This window comes from Furipterus horrens, unplaced genomic scaffold, assembly GCF_987537825.1.
Source record: "Furipterus horrens unplaced genomic scaffold, mFurHor1.1.pri manual_scaffold_2, whole genome shotgun sequence".
Lineage (NCBI taxonomy): Eukaryota > Metazoa > Chordata > Mammalia > Chiroptera > Furipteridae > Furipterus > Furipterus horrens.
In genome coordinates this window covers 46,281,986-46,301,403 of record NW_028327172.1, presented here as the reverse complement: position 1 = coordinate 46,301,403, position 19,418 = coordinate 46,281,986, and the positions used below count along the sequence as shown (strand labels likewise).

The 19,418-nt window shown below is 42.0% G+C and overlaps 1 protein-coding gene and 1 non-coding gene across 2 annotated transcripts in view; one reads left to right on the top strand and one right to left on the bottom strand.

The window, feature by feature from the left end:
- Positions 1 to 3,915: 3,915 nt before the first annotated feature.
- Positions 3,916 to 19,418, top strand: part of P4HA3 (prolyl 4-hydroxylase subunit alpha 3) — a 36,282-nt gene continuing 20,779 nt past the window's right edge. Inside the window, exons 1-4 of the mRNA XM_090267764.1 lie at positions 3,916 to 4,133; positions 10,560 to 10,702; positions 11,360 to 11,583; positions 17,594 to 17,743. Of these exons, the coding sequence (XP_090123890.1) occupies positions 3,934 to 4,133; positions 10,560 to 10,702; positions 11,360 to 11,583; positions 17,594 to 17,743 (717 nt within the window). The 5' untranslated portion in view covers positions 3,916 to 3,933. The remainder of the gene's footprint in view (positions 4,134 to 10,559; positions 10,703 to 11,359; positions 11,584 to 17,593; positions 17,744 to 19,418) is intronic.
- Positions 8,456 to 8,562, bottom strand: LOC150018479 (U6 spliceosomal RNA). The gene has a single exon (XR_016509386.1). It is a non-coding gene; the product is annotated as a U6 spliceosomal RNA (small nuclear RNA).

Here is a 19,418-nt window from a genome sequence, read left to right as displayed (position 1 = left end):
ATTATAGTTGTCTTAATTTTTTCCCCTTTGCACCCCTAGACCTGGTACCCCAATTCCCTCCAGTAATCCCCCCTTAGTTCATGTCCATGGGTCATGCATATAATTTCTTTGGCTTCACATTTCCTGTATTATTCTTAACATTCCCCTGTCTGTTTAGTATCTACCAATTTATGCTTCTTAATCCCTGCACCTTTTCCCCCATCCTCTCTTTTCTCCCTCCCAGCTGATAACCCTCCAAGTGACCTCCATATCTGTGATTCTGTTTCTGTTCTGGTCCTTTGCTTAGTTTATTTTTTTAGATTCAGCTGTTGATAGTTGTGAATTTGTTGCCATTTTAATGTTCACACTTTTTATCTTTTTCTTAAGCAAGTCCCATTAACTTTTCATATAATAAGAGCTTGGAGATGATGAACTCCTTTAGCTTTACCTTGTCTGGAAAGCACTTTATCTGCCCTTCCATTCTAAATGATAACTTCACTGGATAGAATAATCTAGGTTGTAGGTCCTTGCTTTTCATCACTTTGAATGCTTCTTGCCAATACCTTCCAGCCTGCAAAGTATCTTTTGAGATATCAGCTGACAGTCTTATGGGAACTCTGTTGTAGGTAACTCTCTACTTTTGCTTTTAAGGTTCTCTCTTTATCTATAACCTTTGGCATTTTAATTACCATGTGTCTTGGTGTGGTCCTCTTTGGGTCCATTTTGTTTGGGACTCTTTGTTTCCTGGACTTGTATGTCTGTTTCCTTCACCAAATTAGAGAAGTTTTCTTCCACTATTTTTTCAAGTAAGTTTTCAATTTATTGCTCTTCCTCTTCTCCTGGCACCCCTATGGTTCAGATGTTGGTATTATGGAGATGTCCCAGAGGCTTCTTAGTCTACCCTCATTTTTTTAAATTCTTTTTTCTTCTTGCTGCTCTGATTGAATGCTTTTTCATTCCCCATGTCCCAAATTGTTGATTTGATTCTCAGTTTCCTCCCCTTCACTGTTGGATCCCTGTAGATTTTTCTTTGTATCACTTAATGTAACCTTAATTTCTGCCTGGGTCTTTTTTAATGCTATTGTCATACTCAATGAGTTCTTGAGCATCCTTATCACCAGTGTTTTAATTCTTCATCTGCTAGGTTGGATATCTGTGTTTTGTTTAATTATTTTTTTGGAGTTTTGTTCTTTCATTTGGGCCATATATCTTTGTCTCCTCAATTTGGCAGCTTCCTGTGTTTGTTTCTGTGTATTAGGTAGAGCTGCTTTGATTCCCTGTCTCAGTAGTGAGGTCTGTTATAGAAGAGGGAACCTGTAAATCATGTGGGGCAAAGCCTTAGATGATCACTGGGGCAAGGCAACCCACTTCACCACTTTGTGGCTCTGTGTGGTGGGAGGGCTCAGAGAGGGCATAATGCCACTGCCTGGCTTCCTGAGGTTTCCCCAGAAGGAATCTGTCTCCTGGCACTCACCCTGTTTCCAGTCTCTTCCTTTTCTCCCCACGTGCCACCCGTGCCTGTCCACCTGTTTCCCTGGAGCTGAATCCCAGAGGGAGTGTGCCTGCTTAACTCCTAAGTCCCTACAGACTTCTTTAAGAGGAGTCTCCTGGAAATCTGGCAGTTTCTTCTGTCACCCCCAACTCCTGCTGGTTTTTATAGCCAGACATTATGGGGATTTATCTTCCTCGTGCTGGAACCCTGGGCTTCTGGGTGGTCTAGTTTGTGTCTGGTATCTCTTACTCCTGAGGTATCCCTCCTGATTTTTATACACCACACGTGAATGTGGGGCTGCTCATTCCACCACCTCTCTGCACCACTCTTGTGGCTCTCCACACCTCACCACCTCTCCACCTTCTCTGCATCTCCACCCCTCCTACCCATCTGGATGAATATGCCTTCATTAAATCCTTGGTTGTCAAGACTTCCACACAGCTCAATTTTCTGATGGTTATGGGTGATATTTGTTTTTGTAGTCTAATTTGAATTTTTTGTGTAGTTGTATGAGGAGGAAAAGTATGTTTACCTACACCTCCAGGACTCAGAACAGTTTTAAACTCATCAATTTTGATGCCTTTTAGTGTTTCTGCTGTTTTTTGTTTCACATCTTCCACATGGGCCAAACATTTCCCTTTGAGCACTTTTTTCATCTGTGGAAACAGAAAACAGTCGCTTGGGGGCATGATTGAGTGAACTGGTCAAAAACTGCTGAACACTCAGCGTGGTGTGGTCAGGTGTGCTCATAAATCTCCGTCATGAAATGGACAAATGCATTGAAAGAATCTTAAAAAAATTCTCTGAAGCTGAATGCAACCTCTCACAATAACACCAGCTGGTACAGTGATACAGAGGGGTTCCTAGAACACTCACCTTGTGGGAGAGGCCTGTACTACAAAGGGCCTGCCCTCCAGAATATAATTCTGGGTTTTTTTGGCGGGGCTGGTCCCTCATATATGGACAAGATTTATCTCAGGAATGCAAGGTTGGCTCAACAAACAAAAATCAATCATAACAGATCATATTAACAGAGTAAAAGATAAAAACCACATTATCATCTCAATGGATGATGAAATGGATTTGACAGACAAGACACTCAGTGAACTAGGAACAGAAAGGAACTAACATTATACTAAATGGTGAAAGATTGAAAGCTTTCCTCTCAAAACCTGAAACAAAACAAGGATGTCTTCTCTTGTCACTTTTATTCAGCATTATACTGGAGGTTCTAGCCAAGGTAATTAGGCAAGAAAAAGACCTCACTCAGTCACTGAATGACTACTATTGTCACCTTAAAAACTTTCACTGGATTTTCACTGAGGACAGACTAAATCTCTTAGTCTGATATGCAAATCCCCTTAACAATCTGAGAGCCCCGAACACAAGGAATTTTTTATTATTTCTGGAATGTAAACTATTTTCCATCTCCATAGCCTGGTTCACACAGGTACCATCTTCCAGGAAAGCTCACCCCTCCCTTGCCTGTCATCTTCCAGACAATTCTTTTTCATTCTTTTGGACCTGCACACATCGCCTCCTCCATGAAGCCCTCTCCACTACCTAGGCATGGGATGGGCTCCCTCTCAGAGTTGCCATTGCTCATCGAATAACCCTCAATTATCCAGATAGCACTTTATTGTGGTTGTTTACCTTTCTGTCTCCCCCTGGGAGTCCAGGGTTGGGCCTGCTATTTCTCTGTGTCTTCAGCACAGTAACAGAAGTGCTAAATATTTGTTAGGTGAATAAATTAACAGTGCCTGGGAAAGAAGGGAAAAGAATAAGTAGCCTATTTGGATCTCAGCACAATATTTTTGTTTACTTTAGTGACCACGGATATGTTGTGTGGAACAGTGACCCAGGACCTTTGAATTCTATGTCCTATAGGGCCTAGATTTGTCATGCACTGACCCTAATGGCCTTTACCCACTTTACCTCCAGTTAAAATTCTACTCATTCTTTAAGATGACTCAGATGTCAAGTCCTTTGTGATATGTTTTCTTCTCCTCTGCTCTCTCATAGCTCTTTACCTGTGCAGCTGTGACCATAACACATCATTTACTCTTCTAGATTTCCCCATCAGAATCCAGTGGTGTTTCTGTGTTTCCATCCCCGTTTGGGGGATGGTCTTTACAGCCATTGCCAGTGAATTCATTGCTCACCCCAATCCCTGCCTCATTTTCCCCAAGTGTGAAATGGGCACAGTGGAAACACCTGCCACAGGCTGTGATTTAGTGGAGGGCGGGCAGCCCTCACGCAGTGTGAGGAGCTAAGGGCAGGAGAGCGTGAGACCGAGGGTGAGGGGAGGCGTCAGAGCAATGAAGCGTCGGGGGCTGGGGCTAAGCGGGCGGCGGGGAAGCACGAGCGGACGGGGCGGGGCCGAGGAGCGGACCTGGGTGTCGACGAGAGGCGGGGCCGGGGACAGGCTGTGCCGTCTGAGAGGACCAGCGCGAGCGCCAGCTATGGGTTCCGTGGCGCGGCTGGCGGCTCTGCTGGCGGTGCTGGCGCTCCTGGCAGGGGACCCGGCAGGAGCCGCGGCGGGTGGGGACACGTTCTCGGCACTGACCAGCGTGGCGCGCGCCCTGGCGCCCGAGCGCCGGCTGCTGGGACTACTGCGGCGCTACCTGCGTGGGGAGGAGGCACGGCTGCGGGACCTGACAAGGTGAGGGCACTGGAGGGTCAGCGACAGAAGGGCCTGAGTGGGGGAGACTGAGTCAGAGGGCAAGACCGAGACACTGTACTGCAGAGTCGTGGGTAACTCTGCAGCTCATTGTCAACCTGCGTGGGACTTCAAACCCAGTGTCACACTGTGAGACTGAGACATGGTCGGTGTGGCTCCCCAGATCCATTGTCACCCTGTGTGTGACCCCAGGACACTGTGGTATGAGATGATGGGGAAACTGAGACTGAATGTGACCCCAGAGATGCTGTGTCACACAGTGGGGGTCACAGACACAGACACAATGGCACCCCAGATCCAGCATTGCACAGAGAAGTTGATACAAAGTGTGTGGAGAAGTGTGGTGAAGTGACTCTGAGGCCAAGTAGGACCTCACAAGGCACTGTGTCAAGCTGTGTGGGCCACCAGTCTTGCCACAGAGACACAACCAGAGCAAGATGGAGAGAATACTGTGTGAGGCTGTAGCTGTACCTCGTGTTGACCATGTGACCCAATGAACTGGCGTTGAGTATGAGTCAGGTGACATTCTCTGACCATGTAGGTGACTTACATGTCATTGGGACTGAATGGACGTGACACTATGGCTATCATCACATGTGAAAGATGCTAAGTAATTGTACAAGTGACTATATGAATAATTCTTCATGTTCATCAGTTTATACAACACATAGGTTTGAATGCCAAGCTCTGTTCCACACACTGGGGATAAAATGGTGAACAAGACCCAACCCTGACTTCAAGGAGCTCGGAGTCTGTAGTGTCATGATTATTAATCAGAGATGCCCATGCCTCCTTTGCTTACAGCTATCGCTTCTCTTTACACATGTAAGAGCTCTCTAAATTCTAAATAAATGACAACTGAGATGTTATATGTGTATGAAAGAATTTGACTGAAGAAAATACTGGGTAAAACCATCTCTGATACTAGAGGATGCTTGTGCACACACAAGCAGATGCTCAGCCAGTATTGTTTTGATATAAAATCAACACGCTCTAGTGGGATAAAATACTGCAGACTTGGAACACTGGGGCACCATAATCACATACTGATTCTGTCAGTGTCAGACTATGAAAGATGATTGTATTTGATACACGCGTATGAGTATGTGTTGTGCCTTCTCTGCGTAGGATATAGAAGACCGCGGTATGAGAAACAGTGGTGTAACCACATTGTTATCTCGGTATATTAAAACTGTACTTATGTCATGTGACCCTCTGCTGAGCTGAGACAAGAAGGCTGTCTCACAATGTACCACTTATACAACTGTGAGTGAGTGTTCGTGATGGTAATGCCAATTCTGGGGCACATGGGAAGGTGTGTGGGACACTAGGGCTGTGTGAGAGAGACACATACAAGAGAATCAGTTTGTGTGTGGAAGTGTATGTGACAGATCTTATTTGTTCCTCAGTAGTGACTGATGATGATGTAATTTGGAATATGCTCTTAAGTATGTAGTTTCACATAAGCAGTTATATGCGTCTTTAAACTTACTGTTAGTTTCAAATAGCATGGCAATGCACATACACGCAGACATATACATAACATATGTATTAATAGCAATAAATGATGATAATTTCCATAATCCTTGTCACTCTTTGGAGGAGCATAGTTGCCCCACGTTCTATAGGTCCACATTTACAGAGCAAAATATTTTAATTTTATTCTTTGTTTCGATTCATTGGAGTCCAAATTAATTAATGGAAACAGACTTTTTTGTCTTTGATTTTAGATACCAACATGCTCCCTGCTTGTTCTTTTACCACTAATCTCTTTATTTTGGTGGCCCAGATGGAGATGTGGGGTGAAAATCTGGATGCCAATGCGCGGCCTCTCAGGGACCAAGCTCAGAGGAGAGAGTGTTGATGAAAGCAGCTGGGCGGGGCTTTGCTGTCTTATCACCATTGTCATGGTCAAAGTGGGAGGTCTTGCACAAACCTTATCTCATTTGATTCTCTTACACACAATGCTTTGAAGTACGTTTGTATTCATGCTGCTTCGATGTTCTACAGATATGACAGGACCCAGACCTGAGGTCTTATGAGCAACCAGAGCACATAATAATTAAGTCTGGATTCAGGAATTTAACAGACCTCTCTTTGAATCCTTGGCTCTGACTTTGGGCAAATATCTTTACCTCTTGAAGCATTAGTTTTTAACCTGTAAAATAATGATAATGATAGTACCTACCCACAGAGGGTGTTTGGAAGGATTAAATACCATATAAAGGCCTTTATCATTGTGCTTGAAAATGTAACAATTGCTCAATAAATGTTAGGTCTTTATGATTGTTCTTTAAGACTGACTAGTGAAACGAGGCTCCATGTTTGGCTCAAAAGAGTAACTACGACCATGAGAGCTCAGATAATAAAAAAGAATAAGGAAAATTCTAGATTCTCTTCTCATATGACTTATGAACATTTAATTTCAGAATGTTTAATTTGATATGTTAGTGACTGTTCTTGAGTCAGTGCTCTAAAACCTAGTGAAATGTTTGCTTTTTAAAGCAAGAATTTTAGCAGTTCCTGCTCATTTTCTTATACTCCCAATCTGGTGATTTTATGGACTTGAGATGTTATTATTTCTAATGGCCTCACTTGGTATTCTTTGCATTTTTAAATTTAGAAATGAAATATTTTTTGATGTTGAAACTACTCTTTACCCCACATTAAAAAATAAGTTATACTAGTTATATATATAGTTATATATGAGTGTAGTATGATTAGTTATTCCCTTGCTTTTTGTTGGTACAGTTTTTAAAAACTACCAAGATTGAATGAGTAGTGTCAGCAGCAATTATTTCTGTGTAAAGAATTAACCATTCAGAATGTACCAGCAGAACTGAAGCCAAGCCATTTCTGAATTCCAAAAGAGAAACATATTGAATTAAAATAGCCTATGTGTTGCGGTTGGATCATCTGTCCAGACTGTTTGACGCAGGGATTGGGTTGCAAATTTTATGTGCAGTCTTGAAGGAAAGGATCTGCTTTTCCACTCTCAGCAGCATTTGCCATTTAGGAAACCGTGAGGTTTGAATTCAGCATCTAGTTACTCAGTCTCTGAAAACCAACTATTTGCTCAGAGGCTGGGCATAGGGCCAATGGTTGGATTCCAAACCAGCCTCAGATATTAGCTGATAGGTTTCTTTTTTCTTTCTGTAACAGAAAAATGATGTATCTGAATGCTGAATTGAATTATGTGTTACAGTAAAGATCAAACCCTGGCCCTAAATTAATTGACCCCATAATACAAAGTGGGCTGGGAAGAGAACAAAGAGATAGTACTTTTGATCTGATTGATGACTTGGGACAATCTTCACCTCTCTGCCTTACCACTCTCTCTTCATGCCTCACTTTCCACTGATACCTGTTAACTATTAGTCCTCAGGTCCTCAAGCACCCGATGAAGAATCTATTCAGTTGTGGCAAAGGTGATGGGAAGAAATACTAGAATGGTCGTGCTACAAGAGAGATATTCTAGACTAGACCAGCTCTGTCATTTTATAGAGGAAGAAACTGAAGGATAGTTGGAGGCTGGGTCAGGATAAGTCTCAGGTCTCCTCCCAGTTCTTCGCTGTCCAACTGTCTTATAAAATCACCGCCCATTCAGCCTCAGTTGTTCCTGGACACTTACTCTTTAGGCTGGACACAAGCCAAGTCTCTGCTTGTAAGTTTTTTCATCTAGCAATGGAATATCTCTCACTAAGTAGTTCCATGTGGAGCTGAAGCAGGAAATAATGGGTAGTAAAAGAAAAAAAAATCCCACACCCTGGAGACGGGTTTAGTTTCAAAACTCTAGGTTAGCTGCTCTCCAATAGCCCTGCTTGGGGATCAGAGACATTCTGGGACTTGAAAGGCTTTCATTCCTTCCCTGCGGCACCCAGGCCCAGATTCTCCTTCCTTAGTTTCTGTTTGAATCGAAAGTTTGGCTCTCTGGAAGCACCGTGAGGCAAGTCACCTTCTATTTTCAGGAACCACCCTTGAGAAATCTTTAGGTCAGACTGCTTGAAGGCATTGAAATTCCCCCGACCCAACCACTGTCTCTATTCTTCACCTTCATCCCATTCCACTCATGGGGCCCTCCGCTCTTACCAAAAGACTCCTATATTCCCACGTGCCCTCGTGCACAGTCACATAAATCCATATTATTTTCACTTTGATCACAGTGCTTTCATTTACTTCCTTTATTGTTGTTAGATATTTTGGAAATTAATAATTCTAAAATGGGATATTCATAGAGGGCAGGACTAGAACTCTTAAGTCTGCCTTATTATTATTATTTTTTGTATTCCATATAATTTTATTTTTTAAATATGAAAGGCTTCACAAATTTGTGTGTCATCCTTATGCAGGGGTCATGCTAATCTTCTCTGTGTTGTTCCAATTTTAGTACATCTGCTGCCGAAGCAAGCAGAAGTCTGCCTTATTATAATCAATAAATTTCAATAATACAAATCCTACTAGTGTATTAGAAGTAGAATAACCATAGTAGATCAGAAAAGGAGACAGCATCTTTTGCTTCTAGGAATATGCTTGTAGGATACCTGAGAAGGAGAGAAATTAACTAGAAAGATGATCGATGCTGGCCCCTCCGTTTCTGGCCCTTTCTGCAAATGTTGGCAAGCCAGAGAGGCTGGAAGCATGCTGGAAAACCCTGCCTCTTCACTCCCCATCAGCATCACCAGTGTCTACGTGGTGTATTTCCTAAATATCCTTGAATCCACGCCATTCTTTGCTGCCACTATCACTGTCAGGGTTCAGATTCACCTTGTCTCCTACGTGTAGTTTTGAAATGGACTCCTACCTGGTCTTTCTGCCTCCAGTCACTTCCAGTTCTGAACCCTTCTCCCCACCTTTCACAGATTTATATACGTATGTAAGCATATCATAGTGCATCCCACTCTGACTTAGAACATTTTGGTGGCGCCTAGTTGCACTCAGGGTAAAAACCAAATTCTTCATCAAGAAGTGAGGAGCTCCGCACTACTCCAGTCTAACCTACTCATCTCCCATACACCCTGCGCTCCAGCAATACTAAACCGCTTGTACGTCCCCTACTGTCTCTCTGTGCCTTTGCATCCTTGGAACTGCCTCTGCCTGCCTCCTCTCGCTTCCTCGTGTTTGCATTCACCCTTCACATCTCCATTTGTTATCTCCTCTGTGGGAGGACAGATTATCTTCCCTGATCTGCTCTGGCCAAACCAATCACCCCCTTTTTGTACTCCCCCACTAAGCCTTGCTGTTGCATCTGTAATTTAATTATCTGTGTCTGTTATTACCCACTAAGTTTTTGAGATCAAGGTTATTGTCTTATTCAAAATTTTGTTCCTAGCTCCTAGAAGAACATGATATTTTATTCATTTTTCATAGAAATATGTATTGAACTTAGGTATCGAGTGATGAGAAAAACATATCTTTTCTTGCCCAGGAAATCCTTGAGCATGGGACCCTGTCTTGCTCAGCTTCCAGCATGGAGTCTGAAAACCAGCAAGTAACCATCAGAGACTGACTTACTGAATGAACAAGTGTCAAACCTCTGTGCCTTTGTACACCCTGGTCCCTGTTGGCTCTAAAAACACTCTTCCTTCCTTCTTTGTTCTAGCTCCATGGGAAACAGTATGGCAAAGACAACTGAGAACAGACTTCAGAGTCAGGCAGAGTTGGGTTAATTCCTGACTTTGTTGCTCACAGTGTGGCCTTGTTTCAGTTTCCCATCCTGTAAAATGGGCATGATAAAATCTACTGTAAGGGTTGTTGGGGGCATTAAATGAGACTTGGGGGCATTAAATGAGACTATGTATTTAAAGAACTTAGCAGAATGCCTTATACATGGTAAGAGCTCAATAAGTAGTAGCTGTCAATATTTTAGCTAATCCTTCAGGACTCAGATCAAGTGCCATCTCCTCTGAGAAGTCTTCCCTTATACCTTCTAACTCCCACTAGGGTGAGGTGCCCTGCTTAAAAATTGCTATAGCATTAGTAGCATTATATGCTCAGTTCTCTCATAGAATGTGTCACAATTATTGCAATTAATTGAATAATGTTTTTGAGCTTCTACCAGGTTCTAAGTATTGAATATAGAATGATGAGAGAAAAGAAGACCTTCTGGACTGTGAACTCCCTGAGAACTGGACCCTGTCTTGCCTTTGTTTCTCTAGTGTCCAGCATGATGCCGGATGTGCAATAATTGACCAACAGGAACCGACTCATTGAATGAACAAATAAATAGACCTACTTTTGTTGTCTTGGTAGTTTTCATATTTTTGGTGCTTATTGGTCAGAATATTACACGAGTCTAAAGGGGTTCAGCATTTCATTTGTAACTATTCTTAATGTGTAACTGCCATGCCAGGCTTTTCCAGTTGCAGTGGTTGCATCAATAGGAGAAATCATTCTAATCCTCTCTTTCAGGTTCTATGACAAGGTGCTTTCTCTGCATGAGGATTCAGCATCCCCTGTGTCTAACCCTCTGCTTGCGTTCACTCTCATCAAACGCCTACAGTCTGACTGGAGGAATGTGGTGCATAGTCTGGAGGCCAGTGAGAACATCAGAGGTAATGAGGAGGAGGGCTGGAGGGGAAAGAGAAGATTCTATCTCCTGACTCAGTAGAAAGGAGAGAGATTCTGATGGGATGGGATGAAGGATAATGAAGTGGGTAGGTATTATTTGATCACCTTAGCTCTAATTATGACAAAGAACTAGGCCCCCTTATTATATAATTTATATAATTTTACATGAGAAAATACTTTCATATCCATTATTTTACTTGATCTTCACTACAGTCCTGCTAAGACTCATAGGTTATATCATCCCATTTACATATGTGTAGGAAGTGATTTTTTCTAATTTGTTTTTTTAAGTTGACACTACAATGTGATCTGTAGCAAGATCACTTTCCTAATTTACTGTGCTTTGTACTTGAACAAGTTTGTCGACTTTGGGGAAGTGAAGAGGAAGAAGAATTGTGCCCGCATAGGGCAAGACTCCTGGAGACAGATAGGATGGGACAATGTGATAAAAGTGTGTGCCTTAGTTTTTACTTGAGAGCCTTCCTCATTCAGAAGATTGTATTAAGCCTCCACTCTGTGCCAGGAACTGTGCTTGCCACTGGGAAGAAAAGCAAGCCAAGCATTATCTTTGTTCATGAAATATGGTAACAGGTGATTATGCCTGTGTTTTGAATGGTGGGTTGTTTTCATGACCTTTATAGCTCTGAAGGATGGTTATGAGAAGGTGGAACAGGACCTGCCAGCCTTTGAGGACCTTGAGGGAGCAGCAAGGGCCCTGATGCGACTGCAGGACGTGTACATGCTCAATGTGAAGGGCCTTGCCCGAGGCGTCTTTCAGAGAGTCACTGGCTCTGCCGTCACTGACCTGTACAGTCCCAGGCGGCTCATCTCCCTCACAGCAGATGACTGCTTCCAAGTTGGCAAGGTAACAGTTTTCAGAGAGAGGTGTATTGCTTGGCTTTGTTTTCTTGTGGGTGAAATAACTATACCCCAATTGCTTTTACATGTTTTACATGTTTCTAATCCTGACAGCAAACTTGGAAATTTGTTGTTATTCCCTATTTTCAGGTGAAAAAACTAAGGTTCGGAGAGGGTAAAGCATTTGCCTAAGTTTTTACAATTTTAACTAGAAATAAAACTTGAACCTGGGCCCTGGCTGATGCGGCTCAGTGGTTGAAACTTCGTCCCGAAACTGAAAGGTTGTGGGTTCCACCCCAGTTAGGGCACATACCTCGGTTGCGGGTTCATCCCCTGTCCAGGCCTGGCCATGTGCAGACCCCCGGTCTGCATGCATATGAAGGCAACCAGTTGATGCTTCTCTTGCATCAGTGTTTCACCCTTTCCATTTCTCTTTCTCTAAAAAGGCAAATGAGAGTGTCCTTGGGTGAGGATTTAAAAAAGATTAATTAAAAACATTTTTTTTTAACCTGAGTCTTTTAACTCCAGATCCCGGGCTCTTTCCATGATAGCTAAAGTGGTCACATACTGAGGTCACTGTTGAGAGTGGAGGGATTTTGTCAACCAGGACAACAAACATAAACTGCGACTGTCCTGGGTAAAATGGTCCCTGGGTCACCCTAGCTACAGTGCCCTGCCTGTAGATGAACAGCTGGGTGGAAAGACGCAAGGTTAAGGGTTGGGGAAACGGGTAGGAGATGGTGATGTGAAGGGGCATCCTGAGACTCTCTGGCATCTCTTGCGCATTTTCTAGGCATTCAGAAATACTAAATTAAGGTAGAGTCACAAAACAGGCCATTCACTCTAACATCACTTAAGGAAATAGACTTCAGGATGCTTCCATATGAAATATTTAACTGATCTTTGGTCATAAGTTATAAGCAAACTTGAGGTCATTTTACAGTATACTCTTTGTTAGCCTTTGCCTCAAGGGGTAATGGAGTAAATCATTTTTAATTTTGAAGATGCGTGTTGCAGGAAAGTGAATATTTTCCAACTCCTGTAGTATTCATTAGCCGATCTGAGAGTGGGCATCATGTGTCCCGATTCCATGTCTTGAGGATCAGTCTTCCCAGTTAAAGCAGAGTGAGTTGCCCTAAGCCTCTGCACCATTTTCCCTTTTCTGAGATCCTGGATGGCATCAGAGCTCCATCATCATGTTCACAGCTAATTTAAATTTAAAATAGTTTCATGTCAATATAGGCTTTATTAACGGGGCCTTTCTGCGACTAAAACCATATGTTGAAAATTTAGTAAGTCACTTTCCGAAAGTTTCATTGGCAGTCTTTATTTCTGTGTTTATTCGCTTATTTTGAAAGACAAAACATTTCAAATATAAGAAAAGTACATAAAATAATATTATCACAAGCAATTATATCTGTAATTGAGATGAGATATATGTTCAGATTTTTTTTCAGGGTTTTACGAAAGAATCATAGAGCTAAATAAAGCCTCCCTCCTCTTCCTTCTCACCACCCACCATGCTTTCTACTCTCCATTAACCGTTGTCCCAAACCATGGAGTGTGTACTCTTCTGAGCCCAGCTCCTTTCACTCAGCACATTAGGTCTGTAAAATTTATCTCTGTTGTTGCATTTATTACTAGTTCATTCCTTTTCATTGCTTAGTAGTATTCCATTGTATGGATATACAAAAACTGTTTACCCAGGCTCCTATTGATGGACACTTGGATTGTCTTCAACATGGGTTACGGTAAATAAAGCTGCTATTAACATTCCTATGTGGGTCTTTCTGCATTTTCATTTCTCTTGGTTAAAAACCTGGGAGTGGTGTTGCTGGGTCAAAGAATAAGCTTTAATAATTATTAACATGTGGTCAAATTTGTTTCATCTACATGTGTCCAATTCCCTCCATCATTGATTATAATAAAGTGACCGGATTTCCTATTTTCTGAAATTCTTAATTGTCTAATTGCCCTACCCTAACATTATTTCTGTTGACTCTTGTTCATGATCAGTTACTTCCTGATATGGTTTATGATGTTTGATTGTGAGCTTACTTTTAGCAGGATTTTCCCCCCTAAGAGAGTCTCGGTGCCCAGAATTGTGGGAATATTTCCTCAGAGAGTTTTGGGTTTTCTTCTTCCATGTACTCTGGAGGTATCACTGGACTTAGATCATTTTTGTGTGTGTGTTTGTGTGTGGCTCTACATTACATCCCCCTGACTTATTTATTTTATAACTGTAAGTTTGTACCTTTTGTACTTTTTGACTTACCCTCTATCTCCTGCCTCTGTCAACCAGTCTATTCTCTGTTTCTATGGGCTTGGATTTTTTGTTTGTTTTGTTTTGTTTTTAGATTCCACATATAAGTGAGATCATATAATATTTGTCTTTCTCTGTCTGACTTATTTCTCTTAACATAATGCCCTCAAGGTCCATCCGTGTTGTTGTAAATGGCAATATTTCATTTTTTATGGCTGAATAATATTCCATTGTGTTATATATGTGTCTTTTCTTTACCCATTGCCATTGATGAACACTTAGGCTGTTTCCATATCTTGGCTATTGTAAATAATGCTGCAGTGAACATGAGAGTACATATATCTTTTTGAGTCAGTGTTTACTTTTTCTTTGGAAAACTACCCAGAAGTGGAATCGCTAGATCAAATGGTAGTTTTTTGTTGTTGTTTTTTAAAGTATATTTTATTCATTATGTTGTTACAGTAGTCCCAATTTTTTTCCCCTTTGCTCCCCTCTGCTCAGCAACCCCCTCCGTCTAGCAATCCCACTCCCCTCAGTTCATGTCCATGGGTCGTGCATACAAGCTCTTTGGCTTCACCCTTTCCTATATTATTCTCAACTTCCCCCTGTCTATTCTGTACCAACCGATTATGCTTCTTAATCCCTGCACCATATCCCCATTTTTCCCCCTTCCTCCTCCCAGCTGATAACCCTCCAAATGATCCCCATACCTATGAGTCTATTCCTATTTTGGTTTGCTTAGTTGGATTTTGTTTTTATTTTTTAGATTCAGTTGTTGATAGTTGTGAGTTTGTTGTCATTTTAGTGTTCATAGTTTTGATCTTCTTTTACTTAACTAAGTCCCTTTGACATTTCATATAATAATGGATTGGTGATGATGAGCTCCTTTAGCTTTACCTTGTCTGGAAAGCACTTCATCTGCCCTTCCATTCCAAATGATAGCTTTGCTGGATAGAGTAATCTTGGTTGCAGGTTGCCTTTCATCACATTGAATACTGCTTGCCAGTCCCTTCCTGCCTGCCAAGTGTCCTCTGAGAAATCAGCTGATAGTCATATAGGCACCCCCCTGAAGGCAACTCTGTGCCTCTCTCTTGCTGCCCCCAGGACTCTCTTTTTATCTTTCACCTTTGGCATTTTAATACAGGGTGACCTGTTTCACCACGTTGTGGCACTGTATGTGGGGGAGGGGTCCGAGAGGGAACAATACTGCTTGCCCAGCACTTGCCCCTTTTCCAGTCACCTCACCCACTTCCGCAGCGGACTGGTGCCCCACTAGCTGCTGCCCTGGCCGTCATTCCCAGAGTAGGTGGGTCTGCGGATGTTCTAGGACTGTGGGGGCCCTTTAAACAAGTGGACTCTGTTGAGACCAGCAGTTTCTGCCTCCACCCCAACCCCCACTGGTCTGCACAGTCAGAAGCAATGAGGCTTAATTTTCCCTGGTGCTGGGACTGCGAGCTTCGAGGTCTGGTGAGGAGCTGGGAACGCTCCCCAGGTGTTCCTCCTGACTTTTTAAAATGTGTGACTGTGCTTTCTGGTGGCCTGTTGCTGCCACTGCTGCTGCTGCTACCACCACATTGCGTCCTCTCTGCCCTGGCTCTGCCCCTCCTACCTGTCTGGATGAGTATTTCTTCTTTATATCTTTGTTTACTGGACTTCCATGTAGTTTGATTTTCTGGAAGTTCTGGTTGTTTCTAGTTTTGAGGTAGTTATATTCCTTCTTGGTTGTGGAGGGAGATGCAGCGTGTCTGTCTACGCCTCCATCTTGGCTGGAAGTCCAAGGGCTGATTTCAAATGGTAGTTTTATTTTTAAATTTTGCAGAACCTCCATACAGTTTTCCACAGTGGCTGCACCAATTTACATTCCCACCAACAGTGCACTAGGGTTCTCTTTTCTCCACATCCTCACCAACACTTGTTATTTCTTGCCTTTTGGATAATAGCCATTCTAACAGGTGTGAGGTGATATATCATTGTGATTTTGACTTGAAGTGGCCTAGATCTATTTTTATACTGATTTATTGACCTGGAGTTTCCTTAACTGTATGAATAATGTAAATTCACACCCTAAATTTATGTGAAGCAGAGGCTTATAATTGTGAATATTCTAAGGAGACATTTTATTTCCCTAAACAGAGCCCCGATAGAAGCAAACCAATTTTCTTGTCTCCTTGTGACAGTGGGTGGATTTTTCCCAGCCTACTCTTTTTCTTAAGGTGTAGTTTTTCATGGGTTTTGTTTTTATGAATGTGTCTTAATTCCAGTTCCTAGGTGTGGGGAGGTCTATGGAAGGCCCATCTGTCCTCATGTGGGCATTACAGCCTGAGGTTACTAAGCACCAATGTTACTAAGATTAACACTCACCTTTTCCTAAGCAGCTTCAGCGACTGCTCCTAAGTTTATTGCCTGGATTTTCAGCTCTTTTTTTGTTTCTGGTACCTGGATATTTTCCACTTTTTCTTCAAAATATATAATAAAATGCTTATGATGTTTTATTCAAAGTTTCTGTGTCTTTGTGGTTGGAAAGATTCCAATTACCTCAACCTACCATATTGCTAGGATTTAAAGTTTCTCATGGAAACCTTAATTAAATAAATTGTTAACTTAGCAGAAGAAGTTAAGTCATTTTTTATTATAATTATTCAACTCAACTTTGTTATAAATTGGTAACTTGAAGACCAGAGAGGTAACACAGCAGGTATAGGGCAGACTTGGGTAGGAATTGACTTATATTCAGGCTGCAGAGTCACGTTATCTCACATTCTGCTGTCCTTTTGCCTGTCTGGAAGTTACACCTGAATTTGATCATTTTGTAAGAGTCCTTCCAACTCTGTGACTTTATAATTCCATGTTGTCTCCAACAGCAATTTCCAGGAAATTCCACCTGCAGTTCTGGTGTTCTAGTTAACTGTAAGCTATTAGGAGACAGGAGCTATGTCCAGTACATGTTGCCATATTCCAACATTTGATGTAGGACAATCCACTGAGCTCTCATAGCATTCTCAGGCCTGCCTTCATTATGGTGTTAATGGCCTGTATCACAATTATTGGTTTATCATGTGCCCCTCAATTGTAAGATCTGTAAGGGCAGGGACCACCAAGTACATTGTAAATACTCAGCATATATTGAATAAATGAATGCATTTAATCCATTCCTCACATTGCCACCAGCAATGTCTTCCTAAAAACATGACATTCATGACTCTCATTAGCTTAGCCCATGCTGCCTTTTAAAGTTCATTTCCTGCTTCTCTTCACCTTCCACCATGGCCACGATGTACTACTTGAACACATTCTTGTTTTTGGCTTTTCTTTCTACCATTTCCTCATCTTGAAATGTCCTTCCTCCCAGTCTTGGCTTATTGAAATCCTTTTCCTTCTTCAGGGATGTCCCATCTCAGATGCCACTTCTTCCATGACATCTGAGATTCCCAGGCCTCCTCTTTTTCCTATGTCTCCCCAGCATAGTACATGTATTGCCTTTGAGCGTTCATGCCATTCTGCCCAGTATTATCGTTAACTTGAATTCACATGCCTTCTCTCCAGATTATAAATTCCTTAAGTGTAAGAACCCTTATGTCTTCTTTATACCTAGTAAAATGGCTTATATATAAGAGATGCTTAATAAATTGCATTTAAATGAATTTGAGGTGAAAACTTGCCTTCTTGGGTTCCAATGGCCCTCCACTCTTTGCATGTCATTTCCTTTCTTCTGCCTGTGGACTAGGCTCTAATGGTAGTACTATGTTCCCTGCAGGTAGCCTATGACATGGGGGATTACTACCACGCCATTCCATGGCTGGAGGAGGCCGTCAGTCTCTTCCGAGGGTCATATGGAGAATGGAATACAGAGGATGAGGCAAGTCTGGAGGATGCCTTGGATCACTTGGCCTTTGCCTATTTCCAGGTAGGGAGTAAGTGAGACTCGCTGCTTTTGTTACAATAAATGTAATGCTTTATGTAATGCTTTATATCTGCTTTACAATTTTCTAAGCATTCTCATGTCTCTTAATTTATTTCATCTTCCCAACAGGACCAAATGTGAGTCAAGCAGGGCAGTTATTTTATTATTTCCATATTTCACATGTGAGTAAACTAAATCTCCCAAAAATTCCTAACTTGCTGCAAGGTTCACAGAGCTGGGATGAGAGCCCAGGTCTGTCTGACTGTTAGTCTAGTGCTCTTTCCAATACCCTGACCACTTTAAAATCATCTTCTCTCATGTAGGAGGCAGTCTCTCACCCATAGCAGCAAGAGCTGTGTTGACTAATGTTTATGAGTTCATGGTCAACGTAAACCACTCTTTTGCCCTCCAGGTAACTCATGACTCTTCACAGATATTATGCCATGATATTGTGAATGTCCAAGGAAGAAGTCTGATTGCTGTCCTCTTCGATCTGTAATCGAATACAACTGTAACGTGATTAGTGTCCAGCTACAGAGCTTCTCTCCTCGGTCCATAGTAGCAGCTCAGTGCCTCCTCCAGATATTTTTCCTTGACACGGTCGATCTGTGAACTGTTGTGCCTCACATGGAAGCTCATTTCCCTAAATACGGGAACTGCTATCCTTTGGTATAGCGAACCCCATTCCCCAGCAGATTGTAGAGTCTTTAAGAAAGGGCTTAAAAAATCACTACAGAGCCAATTCCCTAGAGTTTCCAAAGCTAATACATCAGTTCTACTCCCTACGATCCTTTTTCTTTCTCCTTTTTCCTGAGAAAAGGGAGGAGGGTGTGGGTGGTCCAACCCCACGTGTTGTTCCCAAAACATATCTATTCTCACTGCAGCACGTGGTCTTGTTCTCCTCATTTGGAAGTTTCTGGTAAGTGGATCTTTGTTGTAAAACTTTCCAGAGTGCCTCTCCTAACTTTCCTTCTCAGTTGCTACATATTAAAACTGAAACAGAATCACTGTGGTGCAACAAAGGACAGGTAGTAACTGAATTTTAGTAGAGGAAGAAAATGAAGAGTTGATGCGGAGAGACTCAGAGAAGATAAACTAAAGCAGCCTGCACTGAAAGATGCGGTTTTAAGTCCAGGGCCTGATTATTAGTTCTGCTTCGCAGCCCCACCCCGCCTCCGCGTGACTTAGATTTCCCCTTGGCTCACTGGCAGAGTCTCCCTTTCCACAATTGGGCTTTGTCTGATCAATTTTACTCATCTTACAAGGCATAGCTCAAATGTCACCTATTTTGCAAAATCTTGCTTCGTGTTCCTGAAAGTCCACAGACTCTCCTTCTTTGTGCTCTTACAGAACAATTTTTTTGTGCCGCAGCAATAGAACACACAAGGCATTGTCTCACAGACCTTTTATGTTCCCCTTTTACCCACAGTAAATTACAGGTAAATGTCTCTCCATGGGCCCTTCATGATCCTATGAAATTATATATGGTGTATATATATATATATATGTGTGTGTGTGTATATAACTTATATATCCTCATATGTATACCATGAAAATGATATAATTGTAACATTATATAATTATATTTTATATAACTATACATACTTTTTTATGATATATTTTAGTAAAAAATAATTTTAGTAACTGCTAATAATGAGAGACAGTAGGCATAGTGGTT